Source organism: Mus caroli, chromosome 14 (assembly GCF_900094665.2).
Source record: "Mus caroli chromosome 14, CAROLI_EIJ_v1.1, whole genome shotgun sequence".
NCBI classification, from domain to species: domain Eukaryota; kingdom Metazoa; phylum Chordata; class Mammalia; order Rodentia; family Muridae; genus Mus; species Mus caroli.
Window position 1 is genome coordinate 23,445,679 of NC_034583.1, and position 26,940 is coordinate 23,472,618.

Consider the following 26,940-nt stretch of genomic DNA (forward strand, 5'->3'; position numbering starts at 1 on the left):
TCGGCTCCTCCAATCAGAATGAGGCGGGACTCTCAGACTCTCCAATCAGAGTGCTGTTTGAGCGCGCGTGCTCTGTGCGGCTGAGTCGGGCTGAAGAAGCCTGCGCACGCGCCTAGATTCTGGAGCCCGAAAACCTTGGAGGGGCGGGGTCTCCAACGTGGCTTGGCGGCCCCGCCCTCGACCTGCTCTCCGCTGCTGAGGCTCAGAGTTTACTGCCGCGCCCCCTACTCTGCCTTCGCCATCTTTTTTTGTAATACCCTGACCGAGGTGATGACCCTTTGTGAAGGAAATCAGCTAAAATGCAGTTTCGTGACACTCCTTTCTTTTATTTCTGGGATGTGACTGGTTTGACTTGGATTCTAAAACAAACATAACTCGATATGCATTTTCGAAAACTGAACTTTATCGCCGCAGCAAAATGTACAACTGTCTATAACAAACATGCTAAAATAATATAAACCTATGATAAGTGGGAAATTACCGTTATTCTGGTAACTTGTAGTGTTTTTAAGCATCACAACCAATAGTTACAGAAGAGGATCAAGGTAAAGAGTGACTTCGCTGTCAAACCACAACCCTATCGGCACCCTTGTAAAATAAGCCTTTCTATGATGCTGTGAGAATTGACAATCTAAAAGAATTAAATGGCACGGCAGTGGTGGCATATTTCATTAATCCCAGCACTTGGAAGGCAGAGGCAGGCGTATCTCTGAGTTCGAGGCCAACCTGGTCTACAGAGTGAATTCCAGGACAGCCAGGGCTACAGAGAAACCCTGTCTCAAAAAAACAAAACAAACAAACAAACAAACAAAATGACAGATTGCAGCGAGGAGGACTGGTGGGCCCATGCCAAAGTATGCCCCTGAGAAATTATGCTGTACAACAAATCTGATATGAAAGTTTATTGGGGAAGGAGTAGAGGCAGTGAGGGAACCATGAAGGCAGAGAAAGAGGGAGGTCATAAACAGCTGACTAAGCGCAGCCTGCCTGGAGGTACCTACTGGAGAAGCCACACACAGTGAACCCCTGGCACTTGGTGCCATTTCTCTTGGATCGGAGGACTGAAACTTATAAAGTGTGCATCCACTTGGAAGGAATCCACATGTGGCCAGGTCTTCACAGCCCACCTAGGTCAATGGACCTACAAGGGTCCACCCATGAGCCCACTCTCGGCATCCATGACTACCCAGTCCAGAATCTGATACACCCGATCCTCAGCCTAGGTACAGGCAAACTACAAATGTACACATTACACACAAACTTAAACCCAACAGCCATGTGCGCTCAGTTGGGCAGCTCACCACCAACAATGGACGCTGGGCCCAGCCTTTCCCAGTGTAACCTGCAAGCTAAGAAAACAGAAGTAGATGGAAGAAAAGAATTTCATTGAGACGGCGCTTGGAAAAAACAAAAACAAAAACAAAAACAAAAACATGGCAATTCAACTGGGGGCCTGCACCATCTGGCCCATCCGTATACAGCCGCCAAAACCTGATGGCTGCAGTGATCCTGGCCGACAGCCAGAAGCGTACGCCTAATAGATAGGCTCCTCGTTCAGACGATCACCTAGGTTGGGTACCAGGCAATACAAAGAAAATGCTGCCTCAGCAGACGTCAGCTGCCCATCAGGCCAAGTGGTCTTAGCCAGCTTGGGACTGGTACCGAAAGCAAGTAAAGCTCTGTTGTCTTAGCGACCTCAGCTCCGGTGAAACGTGCAGTGGGTCAGAAACTGGGGCTGGGGCACGAGGCCCCGGGGCAGGAGAACTGGTCTGGAAAGAATAGGACAGAAGCGCAGGGGAGGGGCAAAAAGACCCTTGGGCGAAGGAAGAGCGGTACACTCGAGCGCTCTCGCTCCTCCGGCCGTCCAGGATCTCGCGGAGACCCGGGGCTCTGCGACTTCCCGCTCAAGGGAGGAAAGGTACCGCCATGGCCACCGAGACGACCAAAGGGGGGCGCAGAGCCCCTGAGCCGAGCAGGGAACAAGGAGGCGGGGGGTCGGAGTCCGCTCCGCCCCGTCCCGGAGACCTCCCGCCCCCTGGGCCGAGTGGTGCGTCCATTGGCCGGATGGGCTCCGCGCGCCTCCCCCATTGGCCGGCCGCCTTGAGAAGCACGCGGCCACGGTGGCGGGCGGGCAGTCCGAGGGCGGCGGGCAGGCGGGCCAGCGGACGGGCGGAGGGCGGCCGGGGCAGCGCTCAGGGGGCATGGCGGGTGCCGGACTGCGGGCGACAGCTAGGCGCTGGCTGCTGTGCAGAGGCCACGGCGGACCGCGGGCCGCCTCGTCCTCACCCTCCTGCCCTGGCTGCGGCCCGCCGGGTCCCGGAGCCCACTGCCCCAGCACCCCGCGCTCGGCGCCCGCAGACGGCGCGGACCTCAGCGCGCACTTATGGGCTCGTTACCAGGACATGCGGAGACTGGTGCACGGTGGGTGACGCCGGGTGGGCAGTGAGCCGTAGGTCGTCAGACGAACGGTGCTCAACAGACGGCCAGGGCACCGTCCGGGGTGAAGGACGCTTGGTGGGGCTCGCCGGGGTCCCAAAACCTGTGGGCTAAATGGCGTTTTAGAAAAGGCTCCATCGGGTTGTTAGGAGGTGTCTCTGCAGGACACCGCTACTCCTGGGGCGAGTGGGGCTTTTTGTCTTTTGGAGGCAGGAGCTTGGAATGCCTGGAGCGGCCGCTGCGCACGCGGCCCCCATGGTCTTGCTCCTGAGTCCAATCTGCGGGCAGTAGCGGTAGAACCCCTCCCAGTCCCTCGTTCTCCTCTGGCCCTTAGTTGCAGTGTGTGGACAAAGACTGAGCCGTGCTCACAGATGGCACGACGTAAGGTGACACCAGCCGGACACTGCAGGCACCTCTTGGCTTGCCTCTGGCGGTCTACTGCACTCTAAACACTCGGAGGAACTGAAAAGTTACTGTAGACCCACCACCCCCCTGCAATCCCGCGGGAGTTGCTATAGTCTCAGCTAGAACTGCACAAGGCACTTAACCCTCTCCTAATCATTGCCTTGGAATGGGCTGATGAGGCTGGATATCTGAGCGCTGAACATCTGTCCGTGGGTCTGGTGGGGGCCCTGCCTCTTCAGCCGATAGATGTGGTCTGGGCTGTGACCCCTATCACTGCCCAGCAGGGTGGCCCTCAGCTTCACATCCTCTGAAGACCCTCAGTGCTCTGTCCCAGAATTGCATTGATGACTCAGAAAGAACAAGGGCAAGCAGGAGTCTGGGGACCTTCTGCAGGAAGCCCCAGGGGTGAGGTGGCTTGCATTGTCTGATAAGACAGAGGAGCCCTGACAGGGAGGTTCCAGCTGTGACTGGACTAGGGTTTCCACTCCAGCTGTGAGGAGAGCTGGACGCTGGCCAGAGTTCACCTCTTGACGTGCTGCAGTCAGATTACTTGAGACCTCTCGAGAATGGTTGCTCTTAAGGATTGGGAATATTGCAGGGTGACCAGGATTATTTAAGAAGCCAACGTTCTGCACCTAGTGTAGACCCTCTGAGTGGCCTGAGAAACCTACTTTGGATGTTTGCGGGAGAGGGGCACTACTGAGAATATCCTTCAGAACTCTTCCTTATCTTCAGACCCTTACATGTTCTGTGAGTTCTTGTGTGCAGGGTCACTTCCAGTGCCATGCCAGGGTGAGCTAGCTTCATGCCTCTGACCCCTGACGCCCGCCCGCCCGCCCCCCAGGCTAGGTTTTAGGGCCAGGGCTAATAGCCCTTCAGAGAGCAGTGGAGAAGGGCTGTCACCTAAACTGCTTGGCCTCATGGGATGAGGATGAAAGCAGGCCTGGAGTGGCCTGAATGTGCATCTCATTAGGTGCTGGGTACTGGGTGGTTTGGTTGGGTGCCTTTACCAAGCTTAGTTCTTCTCTGGGCACCGGAGGTGGCAGTGTGACTTCTTCATGGAATTGGAGGAGGGAAGGAGATGAGTTTTAAGATTCACAAGTGGTAACTACCAGAGCTGTAGAACCTGAAGAAAGGAGGTCAGGGGCTTAACAGTAAAATCATAAACACCGCCGACCACCTCTGGTCATGGCTTACCCACGCACCCAAAGCTCTGATTTCCTTGGTCCAGAAATGGCGAAAGTAAGCAGGCACTGTGGGCTTCTTGCCCATCCTACTTGTCCCCAGGAGCGTTTATGTGCCTCTGAGAAGACCCTTAAAAGCAGAGGCAAGACGGAATCAGAATACTGCAAGCTTGGACCCACAAAGGCCATGTCTCTGCTTCCTGACCCAGGGGTTCTGTGGACTCAGGCAACTCGTAAACAAAGTTGACATCCAGGAGTGGAGGGAGGGTTGTGGAAAGGTCCAGCTGTGTGGGCGGCTGCGGCCCAGGGTCCTGGTGACAGCGAGGAAAGGATGTCCCTGAGGCTGTTCTGTAGAGAGAGCGCACACATCCCTGTGAAGATCCACACTTGGCAATCTTCAGAAGAGCTGCTCTGTACTGGCTGGTTGAGGCCGCCAGAGGAACCAGCCACACCTGTTCCCACACCTACACCCTGTACTTGACACTAATGGAAGTGGGGGTGGAGCCCTGTGTTCCAGAAGGGCCTCTGAGGCAACAGCCCAGCACGTAGAGGAGGTATCTGCACAGTGCAGCAGCCGCTAGACGTGCTGTGGAGCCAGAGAATCTTGCTTTGTGATCAGGATTAGTGTGGCTGACAGCTTCCCTGGAGACTTGGACATCAAGTCTCTGAGACCGTGCCTCTTCCTCCCACTTCTCTTTCTTCTGCTCTAAAAGTAACCTAGGGAGTCCCAGGGCAGGGCTTTTAGCTCAGAGGCACGTCTGATCCTGCATATTGCATAGGTTCAGAGCAGAAATTCTGCACGAAGTAGGTTGGTTCTGACTTTATTCCCTTAGCCTGGGGCTAAGTTAAACGTTCTTGAATTCACAGATATGCAAGGGAGGACCTGATCCTGCCTGACTCACTTCCCCATCACATCATGTCCTCCTTCTCTGTCCACTTTACCTGCTCCCCAGATGGGGAAGACAAGGCAGACGAGCCGAGGACCCCAGAACCTTCTTGGCATAGTACAGGGCTTAGCTTCCCTCTGTGAATTTTGTTGAAGCTTTTATGATGATCACCAGAAGAGAGCTGGCTTGTGTCCCCAAAACCCGACATCTTCCGTCCCGACTGTGGTAATTAGCAATGTTCCCTGGCTGAAACCCGGGAATGTCATTATGTGGTCTGGCAAGCAGTTGAAATCCGATTAGAGGGGCCTTACGCTCCCGGCCTATGGCAGGTGTGCCAAGTTGGCAGCCCCACGGGTTCTCTGCCCCTGTAATGTTCTCGGGCCTCATCCCCAGCCCTGGGTAAAGTGGAAAAGCAGCATTCATGGCCTCGGCCTCCAGTCGGATCAGAAAAGAGCAAGCACCCTATGGGAGGAGTCCTCAGTCCCTGTACTCCACTGCCCTTGGCAGATGACCTCAAGGAAGTGGAAGTTGAGGCCAGCGGACAGTGAGTGATGCACTTGGACGGGGTTTGATCATGGGGTATGACTCTTCTGAGGACTGCTGCCAGGGGTCCCACATACCCATGTCTGGTAGGAATTTGTAACCAGCCTGGGAGAAACCCAGGGCCAGAATCCGTGGTGTACTGCAGGTGATTAACAGAAAAGGGAGGCCCGTGACTCTGACCCAATCCCAAGAGGAAGCAGGCTAGCTCATTGCCAATTCTGCCTTACCTTGGCCTGTTCCTTATCTGGTGTCTACTGCAATGGCCAAGATGTCTTGTGGGGCGCATGGGGCGGGTAGCCACAAGCACTAGGGCCGTTTGCCATAACTGAGACAATGGTGATGGTCCTGCCTTCTTGGTTCTCCTTCCCTGTAGACCTTCTGCCCCCTGAGGTCTGCAGCCTCCTAAACCCAGCAGCTATTTATGCCAACAATGAGATCAGCCTGAGTGATGTCGAAGTCTATGGCTTTGACTACGACTACACGCTGGCCCAGTATGCGGATGCACTGCACCCTGAGATCTTCAATGCTGCCCGGGACATCTTGATAGAGCACTACAAGGTGAGACCAACAGGACCGTGTGTGACTATGGCCCAGACTGAGTCCTGGGGTTCCCCTGGTATCCTGGGCTGGGGGCTGGCACTGCTACTGGCTTTTTGCCCAACAGTATCCTGAGGGGATCCGGAAGTATGACTATGACCCCAGCTTTGCCATCCGTGGCCTGCACTACGACATTCAGAAGGTGAGTGGCTAGGCACTGACTGACCCCCTCCTGACTAGATGTGAACAGGGCCAGCTTCTTCAACCTCCGTCTCTCCTCATCAGACCACCCCCACTTCAGTTGTAGCTTCCCCTCCTAGTAGCATCTGGTGGAGTTTTTGTTGCTGAGGGTTGGGAGGTACCAGGAGAAGCTGGTTCAGGGCCAGCAACAGACACCTCCCTCACCACTGGCCCTGCCCCCTCCAGAGCCTTCTGATGAAAATTGACGCTTTTCACTATGTACAACTGGGAACAGCCTACAGGTTAGTGCCGGGTCCGCCCTCATCCTGCCCTTGTCCCTATGCTATACCACTGCCTGGGCTCGGGCTGAGGGCATCTGTCCCCCGACTCACCCCCAACTCAGGGGCCTCAAGCCTGTGCCGGATGATGAAGTGATTGACCTGTATGGCGGCACCCAGCACATCCCACTCTACCAGATGAGCGGCTTCTACGGCAAGGTAACCCACACCACCTTGCCGTTGCCCGAAGCACCCATTCCAGGGATTTTGATCCCACGGTCTCTAGTCCTTGGCGTGGTGGCTGAGAGTGGACTCCCTCCCCAGGGCCCGTCTATCAAGCAGTTCATGGACATCTTCTCGCTCCCAGAGATGGCTCTGCTGTCCTGTGTGGTGGACTACTTTCTGGGCCATGGCCTGGAGTTCGACCAAGTACACCTCTACAAGGATGTGACGGTGAGAGGACGTGGGGACGGTCCCTTAGATGAAACGAAATCTGTTTGCGACATGGTAGGCCTTCCTCTCCAGCATTTCCTCACTGTCCCCTCGTGCCCTCCAGGATGCTATCCGCGATGTGCATGTAAAGGGCCTCATGTACCAGTGGATTGAGCAAGACATGGGTAAGGGTGGACAGTAGCCCTTACCGTGGCCTGCCTGAGCATGAGGGTCACAGACCTGGCCCTTGCAGACCCATCTTCCCTTTCAGAGAAGTACATCCTGAGAGGAGATGAGACATTTGCGGTGCTGAGCCGCCTGGTGGCCCACGGGAAACAGCTGTTCCTCATTACCAACAGTCCCTTCAGCTTTGTGTGAGTCCAGGCCCACGGGAGAAAGCTATGCAGGGAGCTGGGAGTTGCTCAGCACAGTGCTGCTCCCAGACCTCCTATAGCCAGTGCCACCTCCACACAGGGACAAAGGTATGCGGCACATGGTAGGTCCCGATTGGCGCCAACTCTTCGACGTGGTTATCGTCCAGGCAGACAAGCCCAACTTTTTCACCGACAGGCGCAAGTACGGGCGTAGCAAGACGTATGGGGTTGTGGGAGGAGGGTGGAGGCACCATGCCAACGAAAAGGCATGGGCACAAAACCCAGGGGGCCTTAACTAACTAAGTACTCTGTGTGCTTAGGTAAAGATACCCCCTTGCTGGTCAGTGTCCTAGTTGAGCAAATGGACCTTTACAGGGATAAGGAGGGAGTCACCTAGCCTGGCTCTGTCACCGACTGCAAATCGAGTTCTTTGCTCTTTACACAGGCCTTTTCGAAAGCTTGATGAGAAGGGCTCCCTCCACTGGGACCGTATCACTCGCCTAGAGAAGGGCAAGATCTATCGGCAGGTAAGGACGGTGCCTGGTGGTCGGCCCTGGACTGTCTAGGGCAGCCTCCCAGCCTTGACCATGCTTGCACTGTGGGGCTAGAGCCCTGCACCGGGGCAGGACTGTTAGGAAGGAAGCTAGATATTAGGGGATACACTCACTGATACTAAGAGATAGCTTGGCCTTTTGGTCACATGCCTGCACAGTGGCCCAGGAGCCCTGGCCTCATCTCCTAGGTCCTGCTTTCCTCTAGCGTGCCTCCCTTGCACCATGATTCCTGTGAACAATTGTCACTGAACACTGCTACAGGCAAAAACAGCCTGGCTGAAACCCTGCGGTGGGCCTGGGGAGACAGTTTATGAATTGAGGCACACACAACCCCCCACTACCTATCCTCATTTTCTGTGTAGCTAGGGAGAGAGGCCAGATTTGGGGAACCTGTGGCCCAGGCTGGAACGTAGACTTCTTAGCTAAGATGGTCCTGGGGCTGGGAGCCCATCCTTGGCCAGGAGCCAAGGCGATGCCGCAGGTCAGCTGACAGGCACATTGGCACTCCTGTCTGGCTGGGCATCCCACACTGCTGCACCCTGATCGCGAGTCCACAGCTCTGAGGACGATGCCCTCGTCTTAGCATCCAACTGTGGCGGCCCTCTTTGGTGGGAGGTGACTTTCTTCCTTACGGCTCTCAGGCCTGGCACTGTGTATTACGTCCTGTTTGGTTCTCAGTTCCCTTTCCCTAAGCCCTCTTCTTTCTTTCCCCCCTCTCCTCAACTGCCCCTAGAGATGTTTGACCTAGGGGCCATGTCCCCCAAAGCCTTTCTGCTGACCCCTCTCATCTATCTGTCTTCTCTTCAGCGGATACCCTTGCTTCTCAGTTCTGTTCTTCTTCCACGGCCGCCCCGCTGCCCGCCACACCAGTTCCCATCTTTGTGAGACTCGCTGAGTCGAGCTGCTCTGTGAACTGTGCCTTGTTGGGTGCGCATTCCCACCCTGGAGTGTGGCAGCCTCTGGTAGCTGCTGTCCTTCCAAACTCTGACCCCTCTGCCCCACCCCCATCCACGCCCAAGCTTCCTCAGTTATGTCTGTGCCTCTACATTTTCATCTTTTCCTGGCTTTGGAACAGGAAGAGCACATGGCCTGCCAGTAATCTCTACAAGTTGTTCCACAGGGTCCCTTGAGTAGAGACTGAGGGCATTTACAAGAACTTCAGGTCCCTTTGCTGTAGGGTCCGGGGCCCTCCCTTCAGGGCCCATAGCTGTGAGGTCTGGGGCCCTCCCTAGGGTTTGTTTCTCACAGACGGGGACTAAAGCCCTTGCCTGGGAAGGTGAAAGGCCACTGTAAGCAGCCCTTGAGTGAGGGCCAGTCCACCCTTACAAGAGGTGTTTCTGCCACAGGCAGGCCCCCACCCCCTTCCTATTGGAAGGGGGAAGCAGTAAGGGCCACAGAGCAGAGAGGCCACGGGAAAGGGCAGCCCAGCATCCGGCTGGCTTGAGCTGCCTCGAGAGAGTTGGGAGGACTGGTAAAGGACAAAACCTGGCTCCCACAGCCATTCCGGAGCACAGTTGGCTCAGAGCAGTGTCCTCTGCTCCCCAGGGAAACCTGTTTGATTTTCTTCGTCTGACGGAATGGCGAGGTCCGCGTGTGCTCTACTTCGGTGACCACCTTTACAGTGACCTGGCGGTGAGGGGCTCAGCTCAGCGGACTTTTACCCAGAGAGGAGGGGGAGCCTTAGAGCCCTCTCCAGCTGGTGCTGAGGCCCGCCTCCCATCCTTTCTCCCCCAGGATCTCATGCTGCGGCACGGCTGGCGCACGGGAGCCATCATCCCTGAGCTGGAGCGCGAGATCCGCATCATCAACACGGAGCAGTACATGCATTCGCTGACCTGGCAGCAGGCTCTCACTGGGCTGCTGGAGCGCATGCAGGTGGGCGGAGGGGGAAGCTGCTGGATCAGTAGATCGGAGCCGCAGCTCTGGCTGCTGGGGGATGGGGGGGGCGGGGACGGGACAGGGACGGGACAGGGACGGGACGGGGACGGGGACGGGACTGCACCTCCTCAGTCTGCCCCCACCGTGTCTCCCCAGACCTATCAGGATGCAGAGTCACGGCAGGTGCTGGCTACCTGGATGAAGGAGCGGCAAGAACTGAGGTGAGCAGAAAGCAGCCATAGCAGAGAGCCTGTCTCAGCCTTTTCTCTGTCTGTATGCTGGCTGCCTGACTGGCGTGGATGGCGTGCATCGCGTTTCTCTCCCCAGATGCATCACAAAGGCCCTTTTCAACGCCCAGTTCGGGAGCATCTTCCGCACCTTCCACAACCCTACCTACTTCTCCCGGCGCCTCGTGCGCTTCTCCGACCTCTACATGGCCTCTCTCAGCTGCCTGCTCAACTACCGTGTAGACTTCACCTTCTACCCGCGCCGCACACCCCTGCAGCACGAGGCGCCCCTCTGGATGGACCAGCTGTGCACTGGCTGCATGAAGACACCCTTTCTTGGTGACATGGCCCACATCCGCTGAGGGCACTTTTATTGTCCTGGACAGACCATTGGCCCCCTCAGCCACCCTGACAAGCAATAAAAGTGGTCTGTGTCTTCTCCGAGCCTCTGCTTCATTCCAGCTCGTCATTTGACCTTGAGGACCCTCTGTGTGTCGGGGAAGTCCTCCTCCAGGACTGAATCCTGCAGAGAGGGAGGCAGGATGCAGCTAAGCAAGGCTAGACCCAGGGCCAGTCCTCACAGACCCAGCCAGCACACTTCCCACCCCACACTCACATCAAAGGGTTCACAAAAGATGTCGCTGCTGCCAAAAACAGGGTTGGGGACAGAAACCAGGGTTGGGCTGGTCCCTTCTTGCCATGGGGAGAAGTCATCGTCTGCGTTATCTTCTGCCTGTAAGAGGAGTATTGACTGGTAAGCCCCCCTACCCCCAAACAAGACAGAAGGACCCCCCCACCCGCCTACCTCCTCAACCACTCTACCTGAAAGGCAGAGAAGCTGAAACCTGGAGGTTTGCCTCGAGCACGCAGGTAGAGAGCTCCCGCCACCAGCCCCAGCAGTATTCCAGAAGTTACCACAACCCCCAAGCTTAACGCCACAGGTGGAGGCTCAGATCCCAGCACTGCCCTCTGTAAGGAGAAAGGCAAAGTCGAAGACCAGGCCAGAGATGTTCGTGCCTTCCCCCTTTGAGGCCGTGTCTCCCCCTTCCCCATACTCACAGTCTGGGGAGGCGTGAGCAGGGGGCTGGCCAGAGCGTGAATAATGCCGTTGAAAGCCATGATATCCCACACAATGACGTGGCTAACCACAACTGCCCCTGGGGCCTATGGAGAAACTGCAGTCAGGCCCAGCCGGTAAGCAAGGGCTGAGTCAGTAGGGTTTCAGTTGAGGCCAGACGCACCAAAGGAACCAGAGAAGTGTTATCAGAGCCCGTGTCACTTATGAAGAGGCTAAGACCTGAGTGGGCAGGAAGCAATGTCCCCCGGCTGGCGTTGACACTCAGAAAGGTGGCGTTAGAAGCGTGCAGTTCTAGATCTGGGCCACTCAGCGTCTATGAGCAGAGCAAGACCTGTTGGGTTGGGTCGGCTGCAGAGGAGCAAACTGCCCAAGGCCCTGCCGTTACCATGTTGTCGACAAAGCCTTCGTTGACAGGAACGAAGAGTGTCTTGTAGGTGAGCTCGTCCTCCAGGAAATCCATAAATTCAAGACCTCTCTGGGTGGCATTGGCATAACCCAGCAGCATCTGCGGATGAGGAGATGGGGCTGTGGGTAAGCTCTCTAAGGATCCCAACTGCCTGCATTCCCACTTCTGAGGCTGGGCCCCTGCACACCCCATAGAAGGTGGAGAAGTTGGCAGTGGCGGCCAAGACATCAAGCAGTTTCCCGTTGCACGTGCTGATCCCGTCACCCACGAAGCCGGCCCGACACTGGCAAGCCACGTCTGCAGGAAAGGCGGGTCAGTAGCTCACAGAGGCTTATTAAGGGGCTCAGGGGGCCAAGGGTAGGCAGAGATCAGCGGAAGGGACGTACCTTGCACGCGGTAACAGTAGGCATCCCAGAGCTCCGAGAGGTTCTTACGGACGCCAAGGCTAACTACACCTACACGATTATTACCACAGTCTGCCGCTGGGGTGACGACAGGGTGGGCAGCAGAGCCGTTGGCCAACCAGCCCACGAAGCAGACATGAAAACCTAGCTGTAAAGGCAGGAGAAAGAGGCTGAGACCCAAGCCCAACTCAGCGGACTTCCGAAGGCTCAGCTCCTAACCCCTGAGACCTGAGCACCTGTTGGGCAGCAGAGAGTTGAGGGAGTGAAGCAAGGACGGCTCCCTGGCCCTCGCATGCTTCCGTGGCCTCTGAGAAGGTCAGACCATAAGGGCCACTGGTGGCCTGGATGTGGAAGACACCAGCCTGTTTTTCTGCAGGAAGAAAGGGGGTGTGTGATTAATAAATACCAGAGTAGCCGGGGATAATGCAGTGAGGTCGGGACCAGGTAAGCAAGCACACCCTGGAAATGTAGGTCAGTGCACAAAGCATCGGTGTGGCAAGGTGATGATTCTCCCAAGCATCGGTCCACAGGGGGTTCAAGCTCCTCTAGACACTGCAGCCCATCACCCACGTAGCCTACGTGGCATTCACAGCGCCGTGTGTTCTGTGGGCAGAGAGCACGGATGTCTCACAGAGGCTGGGAGAAGGGGGGTCTCTGCACGAAGGCTGCTTGGCTCCACCCACCTGCTTACCGGACCAGTGTTGAGGCAGTCAGCGTGCTCGCTGCAACCTCCACGGTGGCCATCCAAGCAGGGGTCTCGAGCTCGGCAGCTCCAACCATCACCCTCATAGTCAGGCAGGCAGGTGCAGGAGACCACTGTCCCCACCTGGCTGCAGTTGGCATGCTTACTGCAGCCACCATGCCCCTTCTGGCACAGATCTGCCACTGGGGGCAAGGAAGAAGTGGTTGAGCCATGTCCTAGGGCGGATCCAGGGCATCCTTACCTGCAAGTCATGGCTTACCTGTGCACACACGGCCATCCCCTTCGTAGCCCAGGCTGCACTCACAGCTGTTGCCCAGACGGCACACGGCCTGGGGTGCACACGGTGGGGTGCACACAGGCTGTAACTCTGTCCCAGGACCCATCCCATATGATCAGGTCAGTAGCTGCCCTCTCAGCCACCCTTGAGGCCTCCACCCGAGTGTGCAGCTGGGGCATGTACACACATGTAGTGTATATACATATGCTGCGCAGGCACAGGTTCAAGGGCTACTCACCCAGCTGCACTTCACAGCGTGCCCCAGTCCAGCCTTCATCACAGAAGCAGGAGCCAGAGCCTCCAAGACCTTCATCACAACGGCCATGTTGGGTACAGTGGCAAGCTGGGGAGAAGGACAAGTTGACACACAGGGCAAAGAAACTGGGGCAGGATAGAATGGGACAGGGAAGAGAGAGCTTACCTTGGCACTGGGGTCCAAAGGCACCTGGGGCACAGAGTTCACAGGCTGTCCCAGCAAAACCCGGATGGCAATTACACTGCCCACTTCCACGTATACCATCCAGGCACACGCCATGGTCACTGCAGGGGCTTCTGGGGCCACCAGGGCAAGCTAGAGAATAGTGTAGATGTGAAATGGGACCAGACTCTCTCATAAGAACACACACACACCTGTATCCGGTTCTGCCACCTGTGCCTTACCAGGTGCCAACCAAGGCTCTCCAAGGAGTATCAGTCCACTCATGTCCCCACACCACTGAGATCACACCAAACCCAGAGAATGCCCAAATCTTCCAGCACTCCACACCAGATACAAATCTTCTGTATACCTCCCCCACTTCTTATGCATTCCCCCACCCTAGAGCACCCCAATATCCTTTTTTTTTAATTCATTTATTTTATATATGAGTGCTATATCTGCATGTAAACCTGCTGGCCAGAAGAGAGCATCAGATCCCATTGCAGATGGTTGTGAGCCACCATGTAGGTGCTGGGAATTGAACCTGGGTCCTCTGGAAGAGCAGCCAGTGCTCTTAGCCTCTGAGCCATCTCTCCAGCCCCCAATATCTATCTTAAGGGTGATGACTAGAGCTTTGTCTTCGGCCATCTTGGGGACTAGAGAAACTGGTCAGGTTGCCTGTAACCCTCTGGATGCTTACCATGGCAGTTAATGCCATAGTGACCAGGGCAACAGCTGGGCTTCCAGACGGTGGTGACACAGTTGCGGTGGCAGCCCCTACTCATGTGGTTACGATTCCAAAAACTAGACGGTATCCAGTAAGCTCCACGCATTGAGATGGAGTGCAATGGAGTTGTCCAGAACTTGGAGTAGTGACGCCAGCAGGTCTCAGGGCTGCCCTGGGTTAAAAGGAGTTAGGCCACAGCCTGAGCTTGGTTGAAGGTGCTCTGCCTCTACCCCAACCCTCAAGTCAGCCTCCAGCCCCTTACCTGCTCCCGTGAGCCCCGAGGACAGGGTGGCTCCAGCCCACAGATGCTGCAAGTCTTCTGAAGGAGATGGAGGCCAACACTGCAGGGTCAGGTGGATGGACAGGATGGGACAGGTGGGCTGGGCCCCTGCCATGCACCTGTGGCCTGTGGCCTTCCTCACCATTTGGAGTGGCTGAGGTTCAAAGCGATCACACCGGGCGCCAAGGTCAGGTGGCTCCAGCAGCTGGTCAATGCCATAAGCCAGGCCACCTTCAAAGGTCAAGTGCCGTTGTACAACGCGGGCCTCATCTTCACCTACTATGAGCTCACCCTAGAGGGGGAAGATATAGGGGTCGTGGGCATTGCAGCCCCTAACCTCCCTGCTTGCTTTCCTTAGCTAAGACTTCTCCCTAGACTCACAGGCCGGGTGAGACCGCAGGAGAAAGAGATGGTGTTTCCGTGCATGGTTCGGAGTTGGCCCAGGTTGGGTAGGTCAGACGCCAAGGCCTAAATAAATAGAGATGTAACTGGAGTTGGGTATGTAGGCTACAGGAACCAAAGCTCCGGTGTGCACCCACCTCAATGTTGCGAATCATATGACCCCGCAAAATGGCTGCCAGTTTGTCACGGTGGTCCTCGTGGAAGAGCCAGTTCTTCCGATCAGGAGGCAGGGCTTGCAGGGCAGAATCTGTGGGCCACAGCATAGTGAAGGGGCGATGGGACGCATCCTGAAGCATGGGCAGGAGGCCAGCCACCTGTGGGTAGAGCAACAGTGTGACAGCTGGAGATGAGGCTGGACCACAGAAAGGAGGTCCAGAGAGACCCGGGCACTGATAACGAGCCATGCTTATCTGCAGACATTCTGAGCAGTCATTCCCTCATCTGCAGATCCAAAGAGCCCCACAGAGACCTTAAATTACAGTGAACCGTATGTATGAACCATATGTATATGAACTATACATATACTTCTTACCTGGGATAAAGTATTATCTATAAACTAGGAACAATACAAGATAAACAGGGCTGGAGAGATGGCTCAGTGGTTAAGAGCACCGGCTCCTCTTCCAGAGGACCCAGGTTCAATTCCCAGCACCCACATGACAACTCACAAATATTTGCCTTAGATCTGAAATAATCCCTTCCTTCTCCTATGTAACTCCAATTCAAAGAAATCTAACACAGACATACATGTAGGCAGAACACCAATGAACATAAAATGAAAATAAATAAATCATTAAAAAAGCACTATGCATATAAAGTAAGTTTTTTCAAAATAAAGAGTGTTATGTATTTGCAGAAAGATGGATGTAAGTGCAGGTAATAACATTAAGTGAATTAAACAAGTCTCAGAAAAACAACTATTGTGTGTTTCTTCTTTTGCTGGTGGTTTCTAGATTATGGATAGAATCATAAAGTCATGTGTATTATGTGATTTAAGTAAATATGAAACTGACAAGGGAAACAAAATGATTAAAAAGGAGGGGGCAGATTAAAAAGGTGGGTAGGAAGGAATCAGGGAACACCCAACATGTAATGTTTGCTTGTCTAAAAATATTCTTTACAAAACACAATATCATGGAACCATGAAAAATTTTAAATCATTTGCAACAAAAACAAATACAAATTTTGAGTATTTTAAAAACCCGAACTATTTCTGTGGTTTTCAGTTTAGTATTTTTTATATTTAACCTGCTTTTGTTTGTGTGTATGAGATGCGGGGGAAGGAACACGCTTGCCCCTGCACACAGGGGGATCCTACAGGAGTGGGTTTTCTCGTGCTACGTGGGTCCCAGGGAGCAAACTCAGGTTGTCAAGCTGGCAGCAAGCAAGCTCACCCACTGAGACACCTTGTCAACATGATTGAATATAAAACTGAAATTGTGGGTAGGGGAGCCACTGTTTACGGGCATACATGCAGGGGTAACTTTCCACATACCTTGGTTGCACACTTCCTCATGTGTGCCCACGTTGGGAGGCTCTTAAATTGTACAAGGAAATTCACATAGGCATTTTCGTTCCCAGAAAGACGTAAGCCTACATACAGTTGCACACACACATTAACCCCCACTCACACACATTGCACACATATGCACACATGCACATCGCACACATTGGCAGATCCCACAGTCGTAGGAACAGTACCGTCAATAGGCGGCTGAAGATCTTGTAGCCGAAGCTTTCAGCAGCGGCAGTGACATTTCTCTGGGAAAGAGCGCACATGAGCCACATGGTCAGGTGGGAAGAGGGGATCCCAGCCTGCCACCCAGCCCCAGGTTCTTGTCCAGGCATACCTGAGGGATTGGGATAGCACCAGGCTCCCAGTGTAGCACATCTGGTGGCAGCAGGACGTGGTCGATGAAGTGCAGGACACCATTCACCACCTCGAGATCGCTGCTTACCACCCGAGCAAAATCATTGAGATAAATGCTGCCCTGTGGGAGGCACACAGTTGCATTGATCAGTCGAATGCTTAAAGCTATGGGGTGTGCCAAGGACAGAGCAGAGCCTGAGATGATAGCCAGTCCTGCGCTTTGAGGTTGAAGGTGAGTTGGTCAAGGGCAGAGCCAAGACAGGTGGTAGGGCTTCCATCCCACTGAGAAGCCTACACAAGGCACCACACTAGGCTTGGCATTGTGGGAACTTGATGCTGGTACCAACTTATCTTGAGAGTCCTAGGTTGGGGCAGGCCAGTACTAATGAGTAGGGACCAGAGTGAGGGTACGCTCTGGGCCAGACTCCTCTCCTTCTTATTTCAGATCTGGGCTGAGTATTAAAGGAATGGAGACAGGGCATGGAGACTGAATCCTAACCAGGCAGTAGGACCAACAGTGTAAGAGCTCACCTCTCTCTCACTAACACGCAGAGTATGTCCAGACAGTGTCGTGATATAGCCCTGGTCCAGCATCTCTTGGCTCCACAGCTTCCGGCAGCCAACCACGTGGTAGCGAAACACAAGCTGGCGATGGGCCCGTATCCTAGCCAGCTCATCCTAGCATGGAGTCATGAAGACAGTGGGAGCCGACAATTGTCACCTCTGCCCCTGCCATGACCAGAGTATTCATCCCTCTCCAGTCTGCTTCCAAGGCTGTATACCTGTGACATGTTGCTTATTAAGTCAGCATGTGGCACAAAGACAGTGAAAGGCCCGTCACCCTTGAGCTCCTTGTATTCCTGCGGAGACAGGAAAAGAACTTGAGCACAGAAGGGGTGATCTGGAACAAATTGGAACTTCTCAGGATCTTCTGGGAAAAACTTAATCCTAAGAGAGACCGGCCCAGCCAACCCCTCAACCAGATGGGACCATAGGGGCCCAGAGCCAGTTGGAGCTTGCCCAGCAGGTCTCAGGGCCTAGGCTGGATACTCACCAGGAGGTGGAGGCTGAAGAAGGAGGCATACTTGTTCCGTAGGAGCTCCTGGGGGAGATCGAGGGTCAGCTCAGATTTTGGCCGACCCCCCATTCAGGGGCTGGTGCCTGTCCTTGCACCAACAGCCCAAGGTCTGGCCAAGGCAGAGACAAGGAAAAGAAAGCCAGGGAGGGTTCTGAGCCAGGGTCAAGATTATTTTCATGTGATGTAGGTGAGTTTTAGCCCAGGAAGAATTAAAGGTCAGATTCAGGGTCATGGAGTCATGGCGTCATGGTCGAGGATCAGAATTGAATATGGGGTCTTGGCTAAGATTGCTGTTCAGGTTCATGAGGCAGAACCACAGTCAAGTCTGGGTCAGGCTTGGGAATCATTACCAATCCAACTCTCCCATGACAGGTGATGCCGTCCCCCACAGTATGTGTTGCGTCACAGGAACACGTCCTCTGGCCATCTCCTGTGCTTTTGCACACAGCATAAGGACTGCAGCCTCCATTGTTCTGGGAGTGGGAGAGGAAGGAAGAGAAGGCTGCAGTGGTGTCCTGCCACCTCTGAATCACCAGCCTTAGGGGAGATGCCTCATGTCCCTGCTCAGCCCTCAAAGCTTTGTTTCTACTGCTGAGCTGGACTTGAGCTTGGGTAAGGGAGGCCCTAGAGCCATCCTGGGGACAAAGCGGGCTCTTCCTACCCCCAGTCCCCTTTCCTGGACAAATGTGATAGGATGTGAGGGCCTGACCTGGGAACAGGGGTCCAGAAGCTTGCAAGTCTGAATGCCATCGCCACTGTAGCCCTCACGGCAGCTGCAGGAGACCTGTCACAAATCCTGATCATTGTGGCTGCAGAGAGCCCTGAATGAAAGGGCCACCCCAGACCTGGTCTGAATGGAGGCCCCAGTGTAAGCCCTGTCAACTGACCTGCTGGGGGCCTGTGGGGATACACTCAGCATGAACATGACAGCCCCCATTGTGGACGAGACAGCTGTTTATTTCTAGGGGAAGAGACACTGTAATGAGGAATAGCCCATGATGACCCCGCCATGCATCTGTCCCTCCACAACGCCAGGTGCCCACCTCCTTCCTACTTGGGCCCCAAGTCACCACATACCCTTTGCACCTTCAATCCTTCTTAGCCTGACTCAGATCACTAAAATACCCTCCCCTCACACATGTCTGTCCCCTCGGATAAGGGACACCTCACCCTGGCACAGCTCTCCGTCACCCGTGTAGCCATCCTGACAGGTGCATGTCCGCTGCCCAGGAGCCACCTTGGTACAGTTGGCATAGGGTGAGCAGCCCCCATGGCCAGAGGCACAGGGATCCACCTCTAGGGACAGAAGTTGTGAGAAACATGCAGGGGGAATAAAGAAAAGGTTAGAGAGAAGATGAGACAGCCACCCCATGCATTCCAGAGAGGAGCCCAGGATGTCCACCAGGCTAACCTGAGCAATAGCTGCCGTTGCCCGAGTATCCTGCAGCACAGATGCAGGCAGGGATTCCAGCAGAGTCCTGGATGCAGCTGGGAGGAGTGGCAGCCATTTAGCCTGTGTCTGTCCCCTCCCGCCCAACAGCCTCCCTGTCATATGTTGGGCTCACTCACTTGGCATTGGGATCACACTTCTGGGGACATTGATGATCAGTGATTTCTGAGAGCAGGGCAGAAGGTTCCAGTCACTCAGACAAGAATTGTTCCCTCTCATCCCTTGTCTCTAGCCCCCTAGGACCCACTTACTCTGGTCACAGCGGAGACCCTGCCAGCCCGCATGACAGACACAGCTTCCATTCCCACGCAGCCCCTCCTGGCACAGCCCATGGTCACAGTCACATACTGCAAGTGGCACAAGGAAGGACAAGAGTCACTTGCCTGCTTCTTATCGAACAGTACCCAGTCTGCTCTCCTTCCCAAGGGCCTTCATCCTACTCTCTGCAGACCTCACCTCCAGAGCAGGTGGGTCCATAGCGACCCAGCTCACACATCTCACAGGCTGTCCCATGGAACCCCTCTTGGCAGCGACATTCCCCATTGCCCAGGAATCTGTCTTGACACTGCCCATGGCCTGAGCACACTCCACCCAGACCCCCTGGGCATGGCTCACACAGGGTACCAAAGAAGCCTGGGCAGCAGTCGGGCACCTATAGGGGCAGGGGAATGGGAAGGGAAGGAGAGAGGCTCAGGCCAGGATTGATGTCACTAGCCAGGGGGAGGTGATATCATCTCAGGGCCATTGAGACACAAGACAGAACAACTTGGAAGCACAGACCCAGGGAGGGTAGACCAGGACAGGCAGGGTGTGGAGGATGTCTTTCACAATCCTTCCCTGTGGGGTAGGCTCAAACAGAGAGGACTGTGACTGAATAGACTGCACAGGAGCAGGAAGCTTGGTTACTGCCACTGGGTTTGGCTGATGGTGCCAGCTCTGGGATGTGACCCTGTATCTCTCTCCCATCCCCATCCCCCAGGGGTTAGACACAGGGCCAATGGTAGCTCTCTGATTTTGGATATTCCTAAGGCCTTTGTTTTGCTGTCTTCATTGAAGGCTCAGCATCTCTGCTCTTGAAATCAGTCTAAACTCTTCCTCGGGGGTGGAGGTGGGGCTCCTCTGTCCTCTCCTCCCTGGGTGAAGCCTTGGTGGGGGGCACCTCAGAGCAAACCTGGATCTTCTTGGCACAGGTGTAGGAACAGCCCCGGGAGAAAGAAAACCCAGATCTGTAGACACAGCTCTTCCTCGGTGTGTCCTAGGGTGGGAGACAGGCACGTGGGGAGGGTCATCTGGTGGCTTGGGCAAAGACAGGTCAGTGAGCGGAGACAAACAACTGTGCTGCAAGCGTCAGAGCGAGTGGGACAGACAAACATGAGGGGGACAGAGAAAGGGAAAGGTAGAGACCAAGGCAGGCGGGTCTGATAAGGGGCTGGCAGACAGACCAGGTCGGGGCTACAAGTTTGGGTGAAGCTCCTCTGAGTAAACCTTGGCTGCAGCTCAGCCTTAACTGGTGGTTGCAACTGCCCATAACAGGCTAGTTCCCAGCGTGGCTGGCCCCGGGGAGGGGGACAGGGGTATTAGCGGGAATATTGAAGTAAGTCCAGAGCTGTACTCAGCCCGGCCTCACCTGCAGCTGGAAGCCTTGAGTACAGCGGAATTTCCGGGTACAGTTTATGCATTTCTCCTGGGGAAGAAGGACAAGGTATCCGTTGGACAAGAACAAGACTGGCCAAGAGATCCTTCCTGCTACCTAGACTAACCAGCAGATGACTAACCAGCAGACTAACCAGCAAACTAACCAGCAGAGACTAACCAGCAGACTAACCAATTAGCACTTGCTGCTCTTGTGTTTTGCTTTTGTTTGTTTTTGAAACAGTGTGTCACCATGTAGCCCTGACTGGCTTCAAGCTGGAGATATCTCCCTGCCACAGTTTCTAGAGTTCTGGGATGGAAGGCATGCATCATTACTTGCAGCGGCTGATCTGTAATATCCTCCAGCCCCAGCTTCTCACCCGAAGAGCCTCTGCGTGGCTGTGCAGACAACGGCTGGAGCCCACTGCCAAGATCCCCGACAGTCCGAAGAGGGAGCTGCCAGGAGCTTCCAGCAAAGGGCCCTCCAGTGGCATGTGATTCACCTCAGGCTAGAAGGAGAAGAGCAAGGTGAATCTACCCATCCACTACCACCACCCTCCAGAGCATACGCCAGGGGGCTCCAAAGACTGGGGGATGTCTCCCCAGAGCAGAAGCTGGGGTCTCCTAGCTCCTAAAAGCAGAGCCCCTGTTCTAATCCCAGCCCTTCAAACCTGGCCACTGTGATTGTAGAAGACCAGCCAGTGGGCAGGGCCCAGGAGGGAGTTGCGGTGTCCCCCTTTCCGCAGGACCTCCACAGAGAGTGCCTCCCCAAGGATCACGTGATGTCGCACTGTGTCTATGCCCTGCCAGGAAGGGGTCAGTTCAGGGTTTCTGAGACGCTTGAGTGGCCTGGGTATCATGCCATCCCCCACCACGTTCCTTTGCCATGGCATAACAGGCTCATCTTCCCCACCCACAAGGCCTCACCAGGACACTGTTGTTGCCCTGGGTCTCCAGAGAGTGATTTGTGGGCACAAAGATGGTGTAGGCTTTGGCAGCCTCGATTTGGGCCACCAGTTTGTGGTGCTAGGGAGAGAGACAGGGAGCAAGGTAAGCAGGGTAGCTGATGCAGGGAGCCAACCAGCCCTCCCCACCCCCACCCCGCAGCCTCCTGGGAACTCATTCCCCTTCAACGAGCCTCCTTTATACCTTTAGCTGCTCTCCGAAGAGGCGGAAGGCAGGCACACTATCTAGTTGCTGCAGCAACCCGGGCCCGGTCTGCATGTCACCTCTCGGAGGCAACAAGACCTGGTGTAGAGCAGGAGGGACTGTCAGCCCATCATTACTGGCCAAGGAAGTCCCCCGCACTTCCTTCTCCTGCCATACCTGGCTAACAATGTGTAGGATGCCATTGGTAGCAAGGAGGTCGGGGACATCCACAGTGGCATTCTGCACCCAGACTTTCTAGAAGGCAGCAGACAGAACTCAGGCTTGTTGGGCATGTGTGAGAAAGGCTGGCTCTCTCACAGCCTCAGACTCTACCAGGCAGAGGCACAGACCTCACCAGTACCCACATGAGAAGGGCATTGCCGGCACACACAGCTTCTAATGAAACCATGATGTGTTCTGTGTACAGTCTCAGAATCAGCCTTGGGAAAGAGACTCCAGCCTTATTTCCTGGGAGCTCTGGTTTGGGGGCAGGGCGCAACTATGGGACCACTCCAACTCCCACACATGTCCACAGTTCATCTCTTACCCCACTGATGTTGTGTATCTGCCAGCGTGTCGTGGCACTCAGTGTGGCTACTTGTTGACCATTTAACCGGGCCAGCTCCTCCTCTGAGAAGGCACCCTGGAGAAAGTGGGCCCTAAGGAGAAGAGTTGGGGGGCATTGGATCTACAAAGATCCTTCAGCACGGGCTCTCCCACTTTTGTGGAGACATGGTAAACGAAGAACCAGATTCTCTTAACCTTGTCTGAGAAGGGTCCAAGGCCCTACCCAGAATCCCCCCTAGGGCCCTTCCCAGCTGTCCCCACCTGACCAGTTCTGGCAGCATCTTTGCCTGCAACCAGAAGGCCTGGTCCTCGAGGCTCAGTTTACGGATGGCGGACTCAGAGGGTACCAGGGCTGTGACTCTGCTGTCGGCAGGAAGAGTGATGCTTGAATTCTGCACACAGTGAGTGGGAGTAGGGAGATAAAGATGGACATTTCTGTATCCAGGAAGGCCTTGTAGACAGGAGCCCAACCCTAGCATTCTGCCCTGACCCTACCTTGAACCACTGGGAGAAGGCAGAGAAGTGGGCATTTGCCTCCAGTTCCTAAAGGGGCAGAAAAAAAGCCGAGGTTATAGACCTAAGGACAAATTCAAGTCCCCAAGCATCCCCCTCCCAACAGGCACATGGGAGGACAGCACAAGAGAAGAGGATACCTGGATAATATCTCCATAGCAACTGAAGCCATCACCACCAAAATGAGGAGGGCATGTGCAAACCCGCTGGCCTCCCCCCACTGCTTTGCAGGTAGCCTGGTAGGGGTAAGGAACAGACAGAGAGATGACAGACAGTGTTATAGCCTCTATTCATCTTCCAAATAACGGGTAACAGGTGTTCTCATCTTTCTCTCCCTCCATATTGCTCATCCCCGGCCCTCTGCCTGTGTGGCTTCTACATCATTCTATGCCCCTTCCAGCTATCCTGTCTGTGTTCACAGAGCCCACTCAGTAGGCCTGCTCCCAGTACCACAGAGCACTGGCCACTAAAAACCATCTCAGCAGTCATAGCAAGGGACTTGGGGAGCCAGCGCTCTTTAGCCACAGATAAACAAAGATAGCCATGACTTTCAGCAGCTGAGCTTTTGAAAGTGGGAGGGGCAAGGCAGAGCTGCTGTTGGGTATGAGGGCAGAGGGGGGTCAAGGAACAGCAAGGAGCTTGGAGGGGCTGGGCAAACAAGGATAGGGGTAGGACAGTGAGGGGATTGGGCAGCCTGGGCTGGCTCCTGGGGGACCTTACTAACACAGCACAAAGGCTTTATCCTACGATAGAGCAAAGGAGCGGTCACTTTAGCACGAATCCAGTGCTAAAGTCAGACATGACCTGTTGCAGCAGGCCCTCCCCAGGAGCTTGGAGCCCTTACACCCACTTACCAGGCCGTGGCAGCCACCATTGCCCACCCGACAGGGGTCAATGGGGCTACACTCGTAGCCATCTCCAGCGAAGCCCAGCTTACACGTGCATCGGCTCTGGGGAGGTCAGGGAACAAAGAGTCTCATCTCAGCACAGACTCCATCTCTTTCTCTGCTCCCCAGGAAATCTGTTTGTACCCCAGAGGAGCTCCTACAGTCTTGCCCTCAGCCATCTGTGCTCTGGCACCCCAGGGGGAGACTGGCTCCCAGAGTGAGGCTGACCAAGAGATGCCCCTGGCCCTACACTGAGCTTCTGTAGAGACTCACCACCACCCCGTACTGGGAACCCCATCAAGGCCATTGGCTTGAAGTCAGTGGCTTGCAGCAAGTGGGCAGGTGTCAGCCAAGGCTAGCCCCAGCAAGGGAACTGGGATCCCATTTCCTCCCCTGTGACCCAGTCAACTGTTCTGGTCTCTTCCCCCATCAGGGACATGTCTTTGGGTTTGTTTATGCTACAAATGAGCACAGGTGAGGCCCCTCACCTCCACATCTTAATTTCGGGTGTGGGTAGAAGCTATCTAGCCCAATGTGTTCAAAGCCTCAGTTCTGAGCTCTCTTTCCAGTCTTCCCTTCACAGGGTCTCCCTACGTAGCCCAGCGTGGTATTCAGTGTGAGGTCCTCCTGCTGCTTCTTCCTGAGTGCTCCCTGGCTCCTGGACATTCTAAGTTCTAAGTTCAGAGCGCTATAGCCCTTTTGCCAGTCTGAGTTTTTACTGTCAATGCTCCACAGACTGCTGGCCCAGAGGCTACCATAGAGCTGAGAAGGTGGGGCCATGAAGAGGACAACTCAGAACTAGCCACGCCTGGCTTCCTGCTGACACCATTGCATACACTAGCAAGATTTTGCTGAAAGGACCCAAANATAGCTGTCTCTTGTGAGACTATGCAGGGGCCTAGCAAACACAGGAGTGGATGCTCACAGTCAGCTATTGGATATATCACAGGGCNCCCAATNGAGAAGCTAGAGAAAGTNCCCANGGANCTAAAGGGATCTGCAACCCTATNGTTGGAACAANATGATGNACTAACCAGNACCCNGGAGCTCTTGTCTCTAGCTGCATATGTATGGAAAGATGGCCTAGTTGGCCATCACTGGAAAGAGCGGCCCATTGGACTTGCAAACTTTATATGCCCCAATATAGGGGAATGCCAGGGCCAAAAGAATGGGAATGGGTGGGTAGGGAAGTGGGGGGCGCTATGGGGGACTTTTGGGATAGCATTGGAAATGTAATTGAGGAAAATATGTAATAAAAAAAATAAATAAAAGTATTAATGTATGCAAAATTATTTTATGTGTACGGGTGTTTTGCCTACATGTATGCGTGTATATCATGTGTGTTCTGGTGCCTGAGGAGGCCAAAAAGGCGCTGGGTCCTCAGGGACTAGAGTTACAGACAGCTGTGAGCTGCCATGTAGGTTCTAAGTCAGAGCAGCATGGCTCTTAACCATTGACCCATCTCTCCAGCTCTAATTTATTTCTGCTTACTTTTTACATATGTGTGTTTTGTCTGCATTATGTCTGTGTACTACATGCATGTGGTACCTGCAGAGGCCAGAGGAAGGATCCTCTGGAACTGGAGTTCTAGACAGTGGTTAGCTGCCATGTGGGTGCTAGGAATCTAACCCAGGTCCTTTGTAAGAGCTACAAGTGCATAACCACTGAGCAATCTCTCCAACCCCGGTTTAGATTTTGTTTTGTTTTGTGGCAGGGTCTCTTTATTACGTAGCTCTAGTTGGCAAAAAGCTAGCCTCAAATTCAGAGATCGATCGTCTGCCTCTGCCTCAGAAGTGCTGAGATTAAAGGTGTGGCCCACTGTGTCTGGTCTGTGTCAGAACTTGTCAGAGCTCTGGCTCATAAGCCTCAACATTCTTGATCTGGAGGCTGTGGGTACTAAGATCCCGTAAGTATACAAGACTAGATTATGAAATTCCAGAGATAGATTTCTGTGAACCTAAAGACAGGCAGGGTCTCCCCCTGCCCTGCCCTGCCCTGCCCTGCTTAGTAGTATTAGACACTCTCTGAATCTAAGAGAGAGGTTGCCCTCTGACAGGATCCAGTGGGCACATGAGTGACCAGGGCCAGCATGCATGACTTCGTCTGCATCTGTGGGTCCAGACTCCGAGCTTACAGTGGATGTTCCCAACCTCAGATTGGGTTGGGGGAAAGTCCCCAGCTATCCTTCCATGCCTCACCTGTCCAGGGCCCACATAGCTGCAGAGAGCATCAGCATGGCAGCCACCTCGAGTGTCCAGCCCACATTCATCGATGGCCACACAGATGCGGCCATCCCCACTCCAGCCTTTGTGGCAAATGCAGTGGTGGGTACCCAGGTCTCCAGGGACACATTCAGCCTGTGTGGGTTATAAATAAGTGTCTCGGGGTTGCACGGTCATGGCTGGAGATCAAGGAGCCCCATCCTGCCCCTGGATCAATAAAAGGGATAAGGAGAGAGAGAGAGCAAGAGAGATGAACTAACGTTCTCTGAGCAGCCACCACGGTCTGGGCGTGAGCAAGGATTGCTGCGTTTGCAGGAGAAGCCATTACCTTCAAAACCATCATGGCAGACGCACCTGGCAAAGGGGAGAAGAGGCCCGTTTGAGCCCAGGGAAGAGGCTGGAGAATGATCACACTGACAAGGAATTATGGACAGAACACAAACAGAGCCAGCATCTTCCTCACCTGGCAACACCCTCCTGGATAACACAGTGAGCGTCCGAGTGGCAGGGCTGGGCCAGCCCTGCGGACCCACAGTTTCCCATGGATTCATTGCAGAATCGGCCTTGGAAGCCAGGGGCACATGTACCCTGCTGGCACACCCCTCCACTGCCAGGACGGTTGTCACACAGACCGTGGACACAGCCACAGTCTGTAAGGGAAGAGATGGGAACAGAGAAACCAGACAGGAAGTGGGGCTTGATAATAACCAGGACTGTTTTGTAAAGTACAGGCTGAGGCTGGGAGTGGAGTAGCTCTAACAGACTATCTGTTATTTGAGCCTGTATTAGGATTCTTAAATCATAGATCATTCATACTGGATGAATAGGCAAAAATAAACTATAAGGGAGGCCATTTGGTTTTTTTGGTTTTTTTTTTTTTTTTTTTTTTTTTTTTTTTTTTGAGACAGGGTTTCTCTGTGTAGCCCTGGCTGTCCTGGCACTCACTTTGTAGACCAGGCTGG

General features: G+C 54.4%; 2 protein-coding genes across 2 annotated transcripts in view; one reads left to right on the plus strand and one right to left on the minus strand.

Annotated features, from left to right (window-relative positions):
- Positions 1-2,168: 2,168 nt before the first annotated feature.
- Positions 2,169-10,359, plus strand: Nt5dc2 (5'-nucleotidase domain containing 2). Its single transcript, XM_021181155.2, has 14 exons — positions 2,169-2,421; positions 5,829-6,013; positions 6,120-6,194; positions 6,419-6,474; positions 6,576-6,669; positions 6,775-6,903; positions 7,007-7,067; positions 7,154-7,256; positions 7,357-7,458; positions 7,702-7,783; positions 9,356-9,442; positions 9,545-9,685; positions 9,845-9,909; positions 10,016-10,359. Exons 1-14 carry the CDS (start codon positions 2,202-2,204, stop codon positions 10,275-10,277), a joined length of 1,662 nt encoding a protein of 553 aa, XP_021036814.1. The 5' UTR covers positions 2,169-2,201; the 3' UTR covers positions 10,278-10,359.
- The window catches only part of Stab1 (stabilin 1), a 30,251-nt gene continuing 13,558 nt past the window's right edge, over positions 10,248-26,940 (minus strand). The window contains exons 23-69 of the mRNA XM_021181154.1: positions 26,442-26,628; positions 26,239-26,332; positions 25,955-26,113; positions 23,724-23,819; positions 23,010-23,105; positions 22,852-22,899; positions 22,618-22,748; positions 22,337-22,448; positions 21,967-22,044; positions 21,790-21,888; positions 21,568-21,666; positions 21,312-21,443; positions 21,021-21,149; positions 20,636-20,692; positions 20,180-20,263; positions 19,465-19,660; positions 19,260-19,355; positions 19,128-19,173; positions 18,970-19,046; positions 18,729-18,854; positions 18,446-18,519; positions 18,268-18,342; positions 17,909-18,031; positions 17,535-17,582; positions 17,263-17,340; positions 17,012-17,158; positions 16,461-16,601; positions 16,312-16,371; positions 14,748-14,924; positions 14,590-14,676; positions 14,351-14,500; positions 14,191-14,247; positions 13,902-14,100; positions 13,205-13,354; positions 13,022-13,126; positions 12,766-12,873; positions 12,495-12,688; positions 12,262-12,406; positions 12,040-12,173; positions 11,786-11,951; positions 11,587-11,696; positions 11,379-11,498; positions 11,157-11,306; positions 10,975-11,079; positions 10,738-10,884; positions 10,532-10,648; positions 10,248-10,438 (exon numbers count right to left, since the gene is read on the minus strand). Of these exons, the coding sequence (XP_021036813.1) occupies positions 10,382-10,438; positions 10,532-10,648; positions 10,738-10,884; positions 10,975-11,079; positions 11,157-11,306; positions 11,379-11,498; positions 11,587-11,696; positions 11,786-11,951; positions 12,040-12,173; positions 12,262-12,406; positions 12,495-12,688; positions 12,766-12,873; positions 13,022-13,126; positions 13,205-13,354; positions 13,902-14,100; positions 14,191-14,247; positions 14,351-14,500; positions 14,590-14,676; positions 14,748-14,924; positions 16,312-16,371; positions 16,461-16,601; positions 17,012-17,158; positions 17,263-17,340; positions 17,535-17,582; positions 17,909-18,031; positions 18,268-18,342; positions 18,446-18,519; positions 18,729-18,854; positions 18,970-19,046; positions 19,128-19,173; positions 19,260-19,355; positions 19,465-19,660; positions 20,180-20,263; positions 20,636-20,692; positions 21,021-21,149; positions 21,312-21,443; positions 21,568-21,666; positions 21,790-21,888; positions 21,967-22,044; positions 22,337-22,448; positions 22,618-22,748; positions 22,852-22,899; positions 23,010-23,105; positions 23,724-23,819; positions 25,955-26,113; positions 26,239-26,332; positions 26,442-26,628 (5,366 nt within the window). The 3' untranslated portion in view covers positions 10,248-10,381. The remainder of the gene's footprint in view (positions 10,439-10,531; positions 10,649-10,737; positions 10,885-10,974; positions 11,080-11,156; positions 11,307-11,378; positions 11,499-11,586; positions 11,697-11,785; positions 11,952-12,039; positions 12,174-12,261; positions 12,407-12,494; positions 12,689-12,765; positions 12,874-13,021; positions 13,127-13,204; positions 13,355-13,901; positions 14,101-14,190; positions 14,248-14,350; positions 14,501-14,589; positions 14,677-14,747; positions 14,925-16,311; positions 16,372-16,460; positions 16,602-17,011; positions 17,159-17,262; positions 17,341-17,534; positions 17,583-17,908; positions 18,032-18,267; positions 18,343-18,445; positions 18,520-18,728; positions 18,855-18,969; positions 19,047-19,127; positions 19,174-19,259; positions 19,356-19,464; positions 19,661-20,179; positions 20,264-20,635; positions 20,693-21,020; positions 21,150-21,311; positions 21,444-21,567; positions 21,667-21,789; positions 21,889-21,966; positions 22,045-22,336; positions 22,449-22,617; positions 22,749-22,851; positions 22,900-23,009; positions 23,106-23,723; positions 23,820-25,954; positions 26,114-26,238; positions 26,333-26,441; positions 26,629-26,940) is intronic.

What these genes read in the sequence shown, in the direction of transcription:
- Nt5dc2 (XM_021181155.2), top strand. Translation starts at nt 2,202, where the DNA reads ATGGCGGGTGCCGGACTGCGGGCGACAGCTAGGCGCTGGCTGCTGTGC. An exon ending in TGAGCGGCTTCTACGGCAAG is followed by an intron (nt 6,670 to 6,774) that starts GTAACCCACACC and finishes CTCCCTCCCCAG; the next exon opens with GGCCCGTCTATCAAGCAGTT. An exon ending in AACAGTCCCTTCAGCTTTGT is followed by an intron (nt 7,257 to 7,356) that starts GTGAGTCCAGGC and finishes ACCTCCACACAG; the next exon opens with GGACAAAGGTATGCGGCACA.